This window comes from Canis lupus, chromosome 25 (genome assembly GCF_048164855.1).
Source record: "Canis lupus baileyi chromosome 25, mCanLup2.hap1, whole genome shotgun sequence".
Lineage (NCBI taxonomy): Eukaryota > Metazoa > Chordata > Mammalia > Carnivora > Canidae > Canis > Canis lupus.
This window is the reverse complement of record NC_132862.1, coordinates 2,496,469-2,511,465: the sequence shown is the minus strand read 5'-3', so window position 1 is coordinate 2,511,465 and position 14,997 is coordinate 2,496,469. Positions and strand designations below refer to the sequence as shown.

The 14,997-nt window shown below is 56.2% G+C and overlaps 1 protein-coding gene across 1 annotated transcript; it reads right to left on the bottom strand.

The window, feature by feature from the left end:
- Positions 1-2,388: 2,388 nt before the first annotated feature.
- KRT72 (keratin 72) lies at positions 2,389-14,254 on the bottom strand. The gene is made up of 9 exons (XM_072797532.1): positions 13,793-14,254; positions 12,002-12,216; positions 8,992-9,052; positions 8,496-8,591; positions 7,663-7,827; positions 6,939-7,064; positions 4,312-4,532; positions 3,661-3,695; positions 2,389-2,952 (listed from the first exon to the last, which is right to left on the bottom strand). The coding sequence occupies exons 1-9, from the start codon at positions 14,252-14,254 to the stop codon at positions 2,762-2,764; spliced, it is 1,572 nt and encodes a 523-aa protein (XP_072653633.1). The 3' UTR covers positions 2,389-2,761.
- Positions 14,255-14,997: the final 743 nt, after the last annotated feature.

Here is a 14,997-nt window from a genome sequence, read left to right as displayed (position 1 = left end):
AGTAAAGGTCGGTGGAGGAGCACCGAGGGGAATGTGTTTCCGTGGGAAGACCCAGGGCCCTCCATCCCGCCCTCAGCCCCTGTCAGGCGGGCCCCCGGGCGCACAGTCCTGCTGAGAAGCAGCGGGTCCCGAACCAGCGCACAGCGGGCAACGCAGGCCCCTGAACACACGTCAGTCGTGATCATTACAAGGCCGACTAACAAACATCCGCGGCTACACACCGAATCGCGGCTCCAGTACTTCACCCCGTCCATATCCTCAGGCCTCCGCCACGATGAGAAGCTTGTGGGCAACGAGGGGTCCTGTCTGGAGGCTGGGCTCGGCCGTGGGGCTGGGGTCAGCTCCCAAGTCTATCCTTCCCTGCGCCCGGGGCGTCGGTGTTTGTTTTACCCCTCGGAGCCCCGTAGTCTCCTTAGGGCGACTGCAGTATTACAGCTGCACCTTCTAACAGCGCTCCCCATCGGACTGTCGGAAGAATTCACGGAGTTGCCAGACATAAAGGGCGCAGAAGACTTAGTGCTGAGGGCAGTGCCTGGACCAGCTTGCATCGATCCTATTGTGCAAGGGCAGGATCTCGCACTAGGCCACGGCCAGCCACTAGAAGAGCCAGGATTGGGGGCCAAGCGTGTGACACTCAGCCAGCACGCTAGCAGGCGGGCCATTTGCCCGAGACAGTCCTGGCTTTTGCCTGTCATCTGAGGATCCAGTTTGGCATGTGCCCAGAACCGGCGTTCCGCTTTGGTTGATAAATTATAGAAACTGCTCACACACGGATGTATATAAAGCTCAAATTTATTAACACAAATGTGTTTCGTCACTCGTAAGCCATCGGGTCACAGGTATACACCCCAAGCTCCTTCTTCCCAGCCATGGGCTGGACTAAGCCACGCATTCTTGCAGCAAATGCGTACTGAGAGCTCTGAGCCAGACTGGGGATCCTGGAACAGAGGATTGAGGGGGGGAGGGGGGATGAGCGGACAGGAGTGTGTGCCGCTGCCATGGCACCAGGAAAACACAGCACCGACGATAATGCAGACTCGGGACCGGGGCTGTGGGTTTGTGGGGCTGTGAGCTTGGGCAGAGCGCTGAACCATCCAGGCCTCTGCTTGCTGGCCCATAAAATGGGAGGACGGAGAGAACTGTCAGGCCACCAGCTCTGAGGCTTCCTCTCCCTTAATGCTCGATGACTTTGCTGGAGTCCACCTGGAGGGACCCAAAGAACCATGAACATGGGAGGTGGCATTTCAGCCAGGCCACGAAGGGTGAGCTGGCTTTTAGTAAACAGGGCATGGGCCCCTGTAAGTGAAAAATCCTATTTGCATAGGTCCTTGGGAGTGGAAGTCCCGGCCCGCTGGAAGAAAGACTGGAGGGGTAGACTAGGGACGCAGTGGAGGAGGGAGGGTCACGGGGCCTCGAATGCCCCCCTCGAATGAGGCTCATCCTTGGAAGGTGGTCTCACCCTTGAGGATGCTCCTCTTTAGCACCTTGCTCAAGCCAACTGTGCAAACGGTTTCTGGGGAACACAAACACGCTTGCGGAAACCCGCGCGCACCTCAGAGAGCACCCTTCTTCCCCACCTAACTTCTCTTCCTGGCAGTGACTAACTGCTTGACTAGATTTCTTTGTTAGTTGCTTATTTTTATTCTCCCCATGGACAGTAAGTTCTATGAGAACAGAGTCTGGGGGCACCCGGGGGGCTCAGTGGTTGAGTGTCAGCCTTCGGCTCAGGTCGTGAACCTGGAGACCCAGGATCGAGCCCCACATTGGGCTCCCTGCATGGAGCCTGCTTCTCCCTCTGCCTGTGTCTCTGCCTTTCTCTCTGTGTCTTTCATGAATCGATAAATAAAATCTTTTAAAAAAAAAAAAAAAAGAGCAGAGTCTGTGCCTGTTTGTTTTCTCTGCTATTCCCAGTGTCTGAACAACTGAAGACTGGTTCGCTGCGCTCCTACTGTGTACACGCAGCAGGTACGGACGCATCCTTAAGCATATGTGCATGCTGGCCTCCAACTCTGGGGCAGAAAAGAATTGGCTGGAAGAAGAGAGTAGGGGCCCTTGTGGGGCAGCAGGGTGACGGTGGGTTGGCAGGAGAGTGGGGAAGGAAAAAGGGCAGCCGACCGCCCTGGAAATAGTGTGGGACTGTGGGCACCTCGGGGACCCAAAGGGAGGAGACACACCGAAGCTCCCACGCGTGGCCGTCCTCGCAGACCGGGCTCCCCGCCCACTGCCACACGAGGATGCCCGCCTCGCACTGCGCGGACTGGAAGCACGGGGCCTCCCAGAGGTGCGTCAGCAGCAAATCTCAGCTGCCCACCACCCTCACCGGCACCCACCAGGCCAGCGCCGGATGGCAGAGACCCGCACCGGGGCCAGAGACCCGGAGGGAAGCAAGGATTAGGTGGAGAAGGTGTAGAGGGGCACCGTGGCTGCCGACATCCGGGAAGCACACTGGACACCGGGAATCCCGCGGCACTGGTCGTTTATTGCAGGAGAAGCGGAGAAGTGGACATGACCCGAGGGGCGCCCCTGGCTGCAGAGGCCCAGGAAAGACGGGGGCAGAGGGGGTCACGCCTGGGGGTGTGTTCTCTCTGCCCCGGGGGGCCACGGAGGAGGTGATTGGCTTTCCCAGGTCGAGCGGGCGCCGCCACGGACCACGGGGCGGGGGATGGCGCGGGCAGGGTGGGGGCCCCGACAGGCTGGGGCGGGGGCGCAGCTGGGCTCTGCGGCTTTGCACACACAGGGCCGCTGCGGCCTGCCCCGCGCTTCACCTCCAGGCCTTCCTGGCTGAGCAGCTGCCGCCTGAGCCCTTGGGCCCGGGATCCTTGAACTCGCTGCCGCGGCCGCCTTTGGTCTTGACGTCCACGGCCGCAGGTTTGAAGCTGAAACTGCTCGAGGCGCCAAAGCCCACGCTGAAGCCAGCGCCTCCTGCCCCCGCGCCAGTGTTGCTGATGACAGCTGTGACGGAGGGAGAAGACAGGACAGGGCTGCGGGCCTCCCGGGGCATCGGGGCCCCTCCCTCGATCGCCCCCTCCCCGTGGGGACCGATTCCCTCCCGTGGGTACTTGCAGTGTGCTAAGAGGCTGCGGGCAGCATCCGGCCTTTCTCAGGTACTTGGCCACATGCACCTGACCCCTTGCCTGAGTCTGCGTCCCTCCACCTGCGCAGGCTTTGAGCCTCCGCAAGCTCTCGGTGAACTTCCCCCGTGGGACAAAGGTCCTTGAGGGAGGCCCGGGCACTGCCCCCACGGAAGGCGCTTGGGCCTAGCCCTGCCTCTCCTGGGGCAGCGCCCCCCGACCGCCCCTTCTCTAGCTTTTCCATCTGCTTCCACCGTCAGGGCCTCAGGCCCCCCCACCCCACCGCACCCCAGGCCCCCTCACTGCGAGCGACCGCCTTTGTTTTGGCCCTGCCCCAAGAGAAACACAGCACGGCCAGTAAGCCTCATTCCCACAAGAGGCTTCTGGACCACACACCGTGGGGTTTCCTTCCACCTTCCTGTAGGCTGTGCTTTTGTATTTCACCATATTATTTTTCTCCATCACTGCTTCTCCCTGGGAACTAAAGCCAGCTCCCTCCCGGTGCCCCTGAGTCTCCCCTGAACCCTCTCTGGTGTCATGGCCTCGGAGGCTCAGACCGAGCGCAGACCCAGGCCCTGCAGGTACTTACAGATGCTCACGGAGCTGGGATGTTCACCAGACATCCTGGGGAGAGAGGAGGAACAGGTAAGCCCCCATGAAGCAACGTCGCAGACGTGTGCCCCTGAGGACGTGCCCTGGGCACCGAACCCCAGCCTCCCCTCCTCCCACACCCCTGCTGGGAAGGCTCGCTTCTCCATCCATCCGAGTGGCCCTGGGTCATCTGCTGGGTGGGGTCCTCGTGTCCCTGCCGGCCTCTGCTATGCCAGTGGTCTCACGCAATTAAGAGGAACGAGCTCACCTGCTGGCCGGGCCCCAGGCTTTGCCAGAATGAGCTCCACTGGGCCGACTGGTCTCCTGGAAACCACCTTGCCCCTCCCCGCCAACACCATCAAGCAAGCAACTCCCAGGGCCAGGGAGGCTCTGTTTTCCAGAAGCTGCTGAGGTTAATCTTTCCTCTCCCACCTCCTCCGTGGGATTTACACAACTCAGTCCTTCCTGCCGTCTAACTTTGGTCTTTGCTGTTGCACCGTATCAAACCTATCCCCTCTAAGGCTTTACCCAGTAGGACCTGACAGGACCAGACCGTTTGCCTTCAGTCTTCCTGCTAAAGCACAGAGAGACAGAGAGAAAGGCTCCAGATAGAGGAGACCTGCCCCTCCACCCCCGCCGCGCCCCCCACCTGCACTCCTCGCCCTCCAGCAGCTTGCGGTAGGTGGCGATCTCCATGTCCAGGGCCAGCTTCGTGCTCAGGAGCTCCTGGTACTCGCGCAGGAGCCGGGCCAGCTCCTCCTTGGCCTGGTGCAGGGCGGCCTCCAGTTCGTCCAGCTTGGCCCGGGCGTCCTTCAGGGCACAGTCGCCCCGCTGCTCGGCGTCGGCGATGGCCGTCTCCAGGTTGGCGCACTGAGGGGCAAATGCACGTTGAGTCCGAACGCAGTTCCGAGATCCTGCTCAGGTGACCTCCTCTTATTTGGTCCTGACTCTTATTTGGTCCTCTTATTTGGTCCTGTCCTAGATACTTTGAGGTCCTCCTACTTTCTCCACCTTTGGACATCCCTAGAGGTGAACCCGTCCTTCTCCTCACTCCAGGCACAGTTCCCCTCCAGTCATGTACTGGTTGGTGCATGACGGTGGTGGCCTTCCCCGCCTTGGGAGGGACGAGGAGGGCACCGAGAAGGTGAGCCTCCTGGGCACGTGGCCCCGGTCCTCTGCCTCCTGGTCGGCAACGCTGGCTGCAAGATTCTAATGCCACCCCCCCACCCCCCAACCCGCCGCCGAGCAGTCTTGGGGCAACTGGCTTAATCCTGTCCCACAGTGTAGAGGTCGTCTTGGGAAATCCTTAAATCATAAACAAAACAAAAAGAGAGAGAGAGAGATAGAGACGGAGGGGGAACCAATAAAGCTCCTATTAATAAAATTTCTGTCCAGTAAACCTGCCGGGCCGAGTGTGGCCTCCAAAGTTCCACAGAGGATCATGCTACGGGGCAAGGCCCTCAAGAGGTACTTTTGTTCACAGCAGGTCTCACCAGCTCGGAGACACCTGCGGTCAGGTGGGAAGGCCACGTGCAGTACAAAGCCACCTCTGTGCCGCGCCCACGGGAAAGCTGCCGGGGGTTCTTGAGTCTTGTACTCGTGGGTGTGCTTTCCCATCACCTGGCCCAGGTGCTAGTGGGATCTGAATATCTGGCTTCTCCTTTCCATTGTGTCCCCTTCCCCTGGAGTCAAATCTGCTTCACCCCCCAAGGAGAGCAGCTGATCCTGAGACCAGAGAGAATTCTAGGCTGCTGTTAGCCGATGCCACCGCCTCTGCCGGGCAGGCCCCCAGTCATGCAAACACCCGTAGTGTTCTGGAGGAGTGGCTCACAGGTCAGCAGAGACGCCTAGGACCCAGCTGCCCGGCCTCTGCAGACCATGTCCTGTCCTCACGACAGTGGAGGTCGAATCGTTCGGGGGTGGAAATACACTCCGTGACCTGAGATCTATCAAACTGTCGTCTGCTCCTTTTCAGGGACTGAGGTCCTGCAGGGTGAGCTGGGGAGACTCCTGGGTCTTGTGAATGCGGCATGAGGGGAGAAGGCATGAAATCTGGGTGTCCCCGGATTAAACAATTATCACATGGATCCTGGGGTCATCAAATGCCAAAGGGTCTGCAGGTGAAACCATGGGCTTTTGGGTGGAAAGGCCAGAAGGCAGGAGAGCATCGTGGCCGACAGGCCCCAAGGGGAGCTGTGATGGGGACCAAGCACCGAGAGTGGCCCCGCACACGCTGGCTCCCCAGGAAGGACAGCTTCCCTGACCTCCCTGGTGGCATCGTAATCACGAAGTCACTTTCGAGTAATAAACTCATCCAACGGTGAACACGCGGCATTCTATCAGATAAAATATCATAATCAGGTCCTGAGGGCAGCCTCAAACACCTTGTGGTTTTCTTTCATTTATGCAGAACTTGATTAAATAAAAACTCCATGACTGCTTATTGGATGTGGCCTTTTCTCTTTCCACTGTCAGAAGCCTGGTGCCCGGAGGAGAGGATGTGTGAGTGTGTATGTGTGTGTGTGTGTGTGTGTGTGTGTGTGCGTGCAGGGCTGTAGGGCCAGAAGGCCACTGGACTTGCTGAGGAAGCGCAGAGCCTTCGTGCCAGGCTCCACAAACTCTGGGAAACTCACCAGTTTTCCTGCTTCAGAAACATGAGTTTGGCCCAAATAACGCACCCAGGGTCACAGGGTCACTCGGTGCCAGGCCACCCCACACAGCACAGCCACAGGGGAGGGCAAACACGGAGCGGAGCCCTGGGCCAAGCCTGGGTGGGAGGCTCTCTCTCCTCCACTCTCCTTCCTCCCACACGGATTCAGGACGGGAACCTCCGAACAGCAGCTTCTACCCACTGCATCGAGTCTCAACTCCACAGCCCGGCTTTGACGGCACCTATACTCAGCCCGTCCTACTGGGGGGTGTCCTACTGACCGCCACCCCGCCCATCACGGAGCTTCTGCTCCCTGCACACACGCCACGCAGTGTCCTCCTGGGACCCCCTTCCCCTCTCCTTCCTGCCCACCCCATCCCACCTCCTGCAGGGACCCCCACTGGGGTCTTCATTCCGCTCTGGTCATCGGGGACTCCAATGGCCCTCAGGGGACATGCTGCACAGTGGGTGGGGTACTTCATCCTTCTTTGTGGGTTCAGGCCATTCTCTCCTCACGGATTATCAATGCGCTAAGGATGGACCATGTCCCATCCTTGTTCCATATTTAGCCTCATACCTTTGGTGCTCAGTAAACCCTGCTAGCCGACTCATTTCATGGAACCCACCTGCTTCTTCACGTTCCCTATCTCGGAGCGGATCCTCTGGATTAGGCGGTTGAGCTCTGAGATCTCGGCCTTGGTGAGTTTGAGGTCATCCCCGTGCCGGCCCGCTGTGACCTGCAGCTCTTGGATCTGTGGTTGGGGGACGAGAGAAGAGGAGCATAGATCAGTTGGGAATTCATTCACCTCTTACGGGTGTCGAACATGGGGCGGGGGAGGGGGCCATCTGCCCTTCTCGCTGCCTGAGCAGCAAAGACACAGGGAGGAGAGAGGGAGGGGAGGGAGGATGCACACTGCCCTTTCCTTCTGGACGGGAAAGCCCTGACCCAGTTCAGAAGGACCCTCAGGCCCACAAATGTGAAAGCCTTGATGGAGTTCGAATTTCCTGTCCTCATTTTGACAGAGTGGGAAACACGAAGAAAAGCCAAGATCGATGCATTGATTATCCACGGAAACAGTGTCCGCGTCTTCCCAGGGTTGTGGCTAGCGTGGCCTCTGCTATCAGCACGGGCTACCGCGGGGCGAGGGCTAAGCCCATATATGCCCCCAACACATGCCAAGACTGTGGTTGACCTCCCTGGACCAGAAGGAGGCATTTCCACAAGGCCCAACTCCAAGACAAAGGAGGTCTTAACCCAGCCCGACACACACACAAGCACACGCACACACGCACGAGGAGAGAATGGCAGGGGCAGCCACTGGGCCTCGGCACACCCGGCACACGGCCCACCTTGGTCTGGTACAGCGCCTCGGCCTCGGCCTTGCTCTTCAGGGCGATCTCCTCATACTGGGCGCGGACCTCGTCGATGATGCTGTCCAGGTCCAGGTCCCGGTTGTTGTCCATGGACAGGATGACGGACATATCGCTGATGTGGGACTGCATCTGAGCGATCTCCTGGAGGACAGTTAGGGACGTGGAGCCAGTCAGGGATCTCTGCGAGGGGAGCACGTCTTCCCTCCCTGGCAGACGCCCCACAGCCCTTCCTGGGTGTTTGAATTCCGCCTTCAGCAAAGCCTAGGTGCGTCTGTCATGCCGGGGGGCAGTGATGGCACTGGGCTGGGACTGTCCTCTCCGTCATGCACCAGGACTGCTCCCACCCCTGCCACGCTCGCAGCAGCTGCCACCCTGCAGCCGGAGAGTCAAGCCTGAGCTCCCAGGGCAGCACGCAGAGCCCTCCGGGAGCTGCCAACAACCTTTCCTTCTGCAGCCCCCACACGTGACACGGCTAAGGCCACTCGTCCTGCTGCCTCAGGAGGAGATCTACTAAGATCTTCCTCTTCCTTCCCCAGGGACCTTCCCTGGCAGCCCAAGCACAACTCACGACACCCCTCTCTGCTCTCCCAGGGCTCATCCATAGGTCGTTTCCCTGCCCGACATGGCCTCCTGGGGGACAGAAACCATTCCCCCTCTATCAGGGCCTCCTCAAAGCCCACCTTATTCGCTCAGCAAACGTCAGCTGCACTGAGCTGCCAACCTTTGGTCTGTACGTCCACGCAGGCCGAGGGCCAGAAGCCTCTCGCGAGAGGAGCAGACCACACAGGAGAGCTCAGTGAAATCCTTACCCCTTCGTAGAGGCACTTGAAGAACTTGATCTCATCTGTCAGGGAGTCCACCTTGGCCTGGAGCTCCACCTTGTTCATGTAGGCGGCGTCCACGTCCTGGGGGACACGGAGAAGAGCCCGCTGCCTTCTCCCGCCTGCCCGCCCACCCTGCCACAAGGAGCCTCGGGTTCCCTACTCTCCCCACTGCCCCCGCCCCGTGCCTCACAGAGGTGGCAGGTTGCTGACACCTGCTGACACCGTAACCTGCTGGCAGGTTGCAAACCATGCGCTGTGCAGGGCAGTGGCCACACCAGCAGTGTGGTGAATGTCCGGGTTCTAAGCAGGCAGATTCCGGGAACGGCCTGCATCCCAGGCAAGGGGACTGAGACAGAAAAGCTAGGAAATTAGAGCCCAGTCAACCCTGCCCAAGGGACTGAGTGACCCACGGGATCCCCCTCCTCAGCCTACCTCCCTCACTGAGTCACGGACTCAGAGAGCCCCCTGCTCCCCGTCTTACCTTCTTGAGCACCACGAACTCATTCTCAGCAGCTGTGCGTCTGTTGATCTCCACCTCATACCTATGTCGGCAAAAGAAAGGAGGTGGGATAATTATCCACTGGGATAATTCAGTTGTGCAAATGCTCACTGAGGAGTCAGTGCACTTCCGGGCCAAGAGCTGCATGGCGGTGGCCTACCAGCTGGGGTTCATGTGCCCCCGGGGCACGCACAAAAGGAGGCTTGCCAGGAACATGTTCAAAGGAATCCATGCGCAGCCCCTGGGTTCACACGTAACCTACCCTACAAGGCACCTGCCCGGGGTGCACCTGTGATGCGTCCTCCATCTCTCCTCCCTTTCACGACTACCCCTCCCTTGTGACAGCAGAAAGACACGTTAGTACGGTGCCAACCCCACGTTAGTACGTGCGTTAGCCCAGGGCGCACAACCTCCCAGGCACTAAACAAATGCTATCCCCACCTTCCAGTTTTATGTTCTACTCATTTTTTATAGCTATTTCTGTCCTGGGTGAAGCTAGGTCTTAGAAATAGGATGTTTGGGAAAGGGCTGGGACCTTCCTCATGCAGATACATCGTAGACTGGGGAGACGGGAGTACCGATCGCTTACAGATCTCACTGTTCTTCTACCCCTGACCATCGTCAAAGACTGTATTACAGGAAATTAAATAGAGTCCTGGGGAGAAATAATTAGTGCTGGCAGGTGGCTGCTTTCCATTTCCTTTAACGTGAGCTATGCTTTTCAGCTTCTTCCTCCTTCCTGAGGCATGCCACTGGCTGCCAAGGGGGAAAAAGCCTTGTCGGACGACGGGACGGGGTCGCGAAGTGGGTTATTTTAAAAATGCGACTGGAACATTTTCTGAGACTGTCGGATTTTGTTGGTTACACTTAGACCACACCGAAAACAGCTGATGATTTATCTCAGATTCCAGTATGTTATTTAAAAGATAACTGAACATATCTTTGTATTAAATTCTGTTATGATAGGCTTGTTTCTGTTATAATTTATTATCACCTCCTATTATCTAAGAAACTATTCCATTTTTATTCCTCCTATCAACAAATAAGAGCATTTGCTAGCTGTAGACTAGTTTTTAGCCTACCTTTCTATTTCATAAAAGACGCAGAAGAAGCTTGGTCATGATAGCTATCAAATTATTGACATTCATTGGTCATGATTTTTCATTATTTACCTCTAGAGACCAAACACCAGAGCATACACAAACATATACATTTATAAAGAAAAACAACGCATTTTATAGTACTATTGGCCTTATAATAGTACTTTTAAATAGTACTTTATAAAAAAAAGCATGATTTACAACATATATTATGATGCACAATTAAAAGTCAAACTGTAACAAAGTGCATGTTGATTTTTTTTTTTTTGCCTTAGGACACAATTTATTAATTATCTCAAATCTACATCACGTTAATCTTGAATGCTTCCAAAAACCTATTGTACATGATGGCTTTCATTTACCGCTAGGTGGGTTTTATAAGAGCTCCCAATTCATTTCCTGATTCCATTTCATCCCACAGCAACCCTACCAAGTAGATTCCATCATTATTATCTCTCAATTTTATAAGTGAGGCAAAGACTTTTCCAAGATCACAGAGCTAGTTAATAGTAAGGCTAGGATCCCAATCACCTCAGAGAAGCAATGCCTTAGATTTGTCTAGCACTTTGGTTCTTTTAAGAGACGTTAATACATTACGATCAGCATTACCCTCTCAACAGCTCCTTTGGTGGCAAGGCAGGGGTCAGTATCTGAATTTTATAAATATTAAAATTGAAGTCCACAGAGGGTCAAGAGGCTCACCCATGGTCAACTCAACTGAGTGGTACTTCCAGAACACCTGGCCTTCCCACTTTGAAAAGCCCAGAGGAAGCATGGCCTTTGGAGGCCGCTGACCTGGACATCTGGGCTCTGCCTGGAAATCCCCTCTTTTTTTTCCAGATTTCTGCTCAAATCCCCACTGGGCTGCAATTTCCACCTTAATTCCACTCAATCTCAATTCACACTGTATTCATTTCTACTTCTTGGAGGCTCTCTGAAAGTGATCTTTAAGCCTATCTCCACAATCTGGGTGCTTTAGGAGGTCAGAGACCATGCCATCTTCTCCCTCAGGACTCCATGGACTCAGGGCAAAGTTCCATTTGGGGATATTTCAGAATAGAGATGGACAGACGGATTGAACATGGAGCAAGAGAAATGGCTCAGCTCTGTCTCCATCCCCATGAATTGTGGAAGAAGTCCTCTTTCCCTAGAAATCCTGGCACCTGGAAGCAAACTTCCAAAAATATCAGATCACACTGGGCTGGGGTGTGTCACACTCTCCTCACTGGCCTAAACTTGGGAGAAATTATTTCTGGTTCCAAATAGATTTTCAATCATTCTCTTTAATGGTGGGATTCAGCAGCACAGATATGCCTCCACATGAAAGACGTTTTTAAAAATTCTATTTTCTTAGCTTTAGGATTTGTTCTGGGATTTTTTTAAATAATAAATTTATTTTTTATTGGTGTTCAATTTACCAACATACAGAATAACACCCAATACTCATCCCGTCAAGTGCCCCTCTCAGTGCCCGTCACCCATTCACCCTCACCCCCCACCCTCCTCCCCTTCCATCACCCCTAGTTCGTTTCCCAGAGTTCTGGGATTGAAGTGATGGCTCACGTCCTAGGTACTCCCATGGAAAACCTCACGCAGCAGGAGCTACAAAGCCATTTGGGTTGTCCATCTGGTTTTGAGACAACTCTCTTGGCCCCGTTTCTCCATTTCCAATGTTAAAAGTTGGGCATTTCCTAGACAATTCAGGGCACCACTCTGGATAGATCTTTTCTCTTCCTAAGTCCCAACCCACCTGGATCTCCCTGCTTCTCCCATGGGAAAGGAAATAGCAAATGTTATCAGCAAAGGATCGAAGAAGGCAAAAATGGAGCTCCAAATCAACCTCATCTGTAATCAAGACCCTCCAGGGCCAGATTCTCTGCCTCTCCACTCACCTCTTCTTATAGTCCTCCACCAAATCCTGCATGCTCCTCAGTTCCGAGTCCAGCCGCACCCTGTCGCCCGTCTGTGTCTCCAGCTGCTTCCGCAGGTTGCTGATGTAGCCCTCATAAATAGGCTCCAGGTTCTTCCTGCAGTTGTTCAGATCCAGCTGCTGTAGCAGGTTCCACTTGGTCTCCAGCACCTGGTTCTGCTGCTCCAGGAACCGCACCTGGGACCCAAAGGTGGTCATAGCCCAGAATCCCCATGCCATTGCCTCTCAACAGTGGAGAGAAGGCCCCAGAAATCAGACACAGTCATCCTACGGTGGGAGGCAGGAAAGAGCGAGACTCATCAAAGAATGGACTCAGCCAGAGGGATGTGCCCATCTGGGTCTCTGAGGTAAGAAATAAGATTCAGTCTAAAAGAAATCAAGGAAGTTGGCTCAAGCAATGCTGTAACTGCCACCAGGAGTTACCAGGTGATGGAGGCAGCTCCTTTTGCCATAAATACTGGTGTTTTCAGAGTGAAGGGAGATGGGAAGAAAGGGAGAAACAGTGATGGGGGAACGGCACTGGAAAGTCACTCGGCTGGTTGACACATTCTCTCTTATGTGCAACCTAAATTGCTCTTGGTTGGTTGGGCTCCTTGGTTTTCATTTCAAAGTGGGTCATCACATCTTTACAAGGGTCCTTCATACTTGACTAAAGGTCTCACACGTTTGGACTCACGAGCTTCAAGTCTCTGCTATTCGCTAGCCTTCCTCGTCTTCCCTATCTCTAGCTTGAGGGAGAGAAGGGGACGTGAGGGGAAGAACAGACTCTGAACAGGAAAATGAGCCCTGTCCCCTGGGGTAGCAGCTCTGTTTCTTCCACTCCTGCCCCCTCCCCTCCAACCACCCCACTTCCTCCTCCCGGCACAGTGGGAGGGACACAGTCTGCTGCTGCGTGTTTCTTAGCCTCCCTCTGTGCTGGTTTCTTCATCTGCAAGGCAGATTGGGAGCAGACTCATGGGTCCCCATATACGAGAACTCCTCGGGACAGCAGCCGGCAGTCATGTCAGCTGCTGTCCGGATTATGTCCCCTGTGACTCATGGCCCAGCCCTCTGCCCCGGCTTGGAGACGGAGGCCTATTCCTTCCGTCCTCTCCATTCTTTGGGTCAGTGCCTCTGAGTCACCAGAGGCATCCTCCCTTTTAATTCCTGCCTGTCCTCCGCCCCACAGATGTACATTAAATGCACACATGGGAACTCGACAGGCCCTGCTTCTCAATCTTCTCCCCTCAGCTCCACCCTTCAATTTGCTGGTGCATCTTTCTCATCCCCTCTAGAGACCCTCCCTGGCTTATATCCCCATCCCACTTCCTACTTTTGAGGTCCCTCCCCTTCACCACCCATCATGTCCTGGGATACTCCCTGGCCGGTGTCCCTTTGGTGCTCGTCTCTTGGATACGTGTCCCCATCTCCTTGTGTGATACTGAGAGCTCTCAGAGGGCCAATCCGCATGTCTCCGGCCTCCGGCGCACCCCTTCCCATCCCAGGGTCTTATCCCCAAAGGAAAACTGAAGCTTCTGTTGATCATGGGGGTGGGGGAGTGGGGAGCACGGTTCCAAGCCCTTTGCAGATATCCCATTCATCCTCCCATCCTCATGTGGGGTGCGAGCCGCTGTTGGGTCCATTTACAGATGAGCAAAGGGCGGCTCAGAAGGGATAACTAGCTCCCCCGAGTTTCCCGGCAGCTGTCGGGGGCAGAGCGAGTACCCCTGTGCACACCAGTCCCCGGGGGCCAAACAGATGCGGGAGGACCCACCTTGTCGATGAAGGAGGCAAACTTGTTGTTCAGGGCCTTGATCTGCTCCCGCTCCTGGGCGCGCACCTTCTGGATCTCGGGGTCCAGCTCCACGTTGAGGGGGGCCAGGAGGCTCCTATTGACGGTGACCTGAGGGATGCCGCCGGGCGGGCACACAGACGGGCACACAGGCCCCAGCCCAGCGCTGCCGAACACGGTGCCCACGAAGCCACCCAGCCGGCCGCCCCCCGAGCCCGAGCAGTGGCCCAGTGTGGACGCGCCCCTCCGGCCGGCCACGGGGGCCAGGGCCAGGCGCCGGCCGCCCCCCGGGCTCAGGAGGCTCCTGCTGCCAAAGGCGGCCGTGCCCTTGGCGCCGGCCCGGAGGGACACGGAGCTGGCGCTGCCCCTGCCCGCGAGGACGGCCGAGCAGCCGCTGAAGGCCGGGCGCTCACCCGCGGGCCGGAGGTGCAGCGGGCGGCTCATGCTGCGGGCGGGCGGGGCTGAGCGAGGCCGGGGTGCAGGCCGGGATGCAGGCCCTGCTGGCCCACCTCGCTCCCCCAGTCCCTTAAATAGCCCGCTGCAAGCAGCCTAATTTGTAGGTCGGGGCCACCTATTAGCTACGTGGGGCCTCTGGGGTTCTCCGTTGAGGAAATTACCACCCCTCCCCTGAGATTTCTGTCTCTCCCACCCAGAACTCCTCACGAATCCCCTATAAAATGGCCCTGAACCCTGCATTTGCTTTGCTCACCTCCTGCATTATAATAATTTGGCCACCTTATCTCCACTTGCTGCCCTCCAATTACTGGGGTTATCACCACCAAGATTTGGGATGGGCGCTTCCAGTGGGTCTGCCTGGGGGTGGGGGCAGGCAATCCGCAGGGGTGCAGGGGTGTGGTCCCAGGGAGCAGATGCCCGGGTCAGTTCTGCTTCAGGAAGACACGAACAGGATGGAGCATATTCCAGAGAAACATCCTTAGCCTGTTAGTGGAGGCTTGTGGGGGCGGGGGCGGCTTCTGGATGAGGATGGCTCTGTCCTGAGTTCTGGAAGGAAGTCCCAGAGGGTAGAGACATCGTCTACGTGCAAGGAATTCTCAGTCTGTTGAGGAGTTAAGGCCAGTGAGAGCGGTGGTTGCAGGAGCTGGGGTACGGTTGGGGGAGGAGGGGATTGTTCCTTTGGGCTAAAAGGGTTCTCCAGAAAAACATTTCTGGAATAAAAGTGAGGGAAA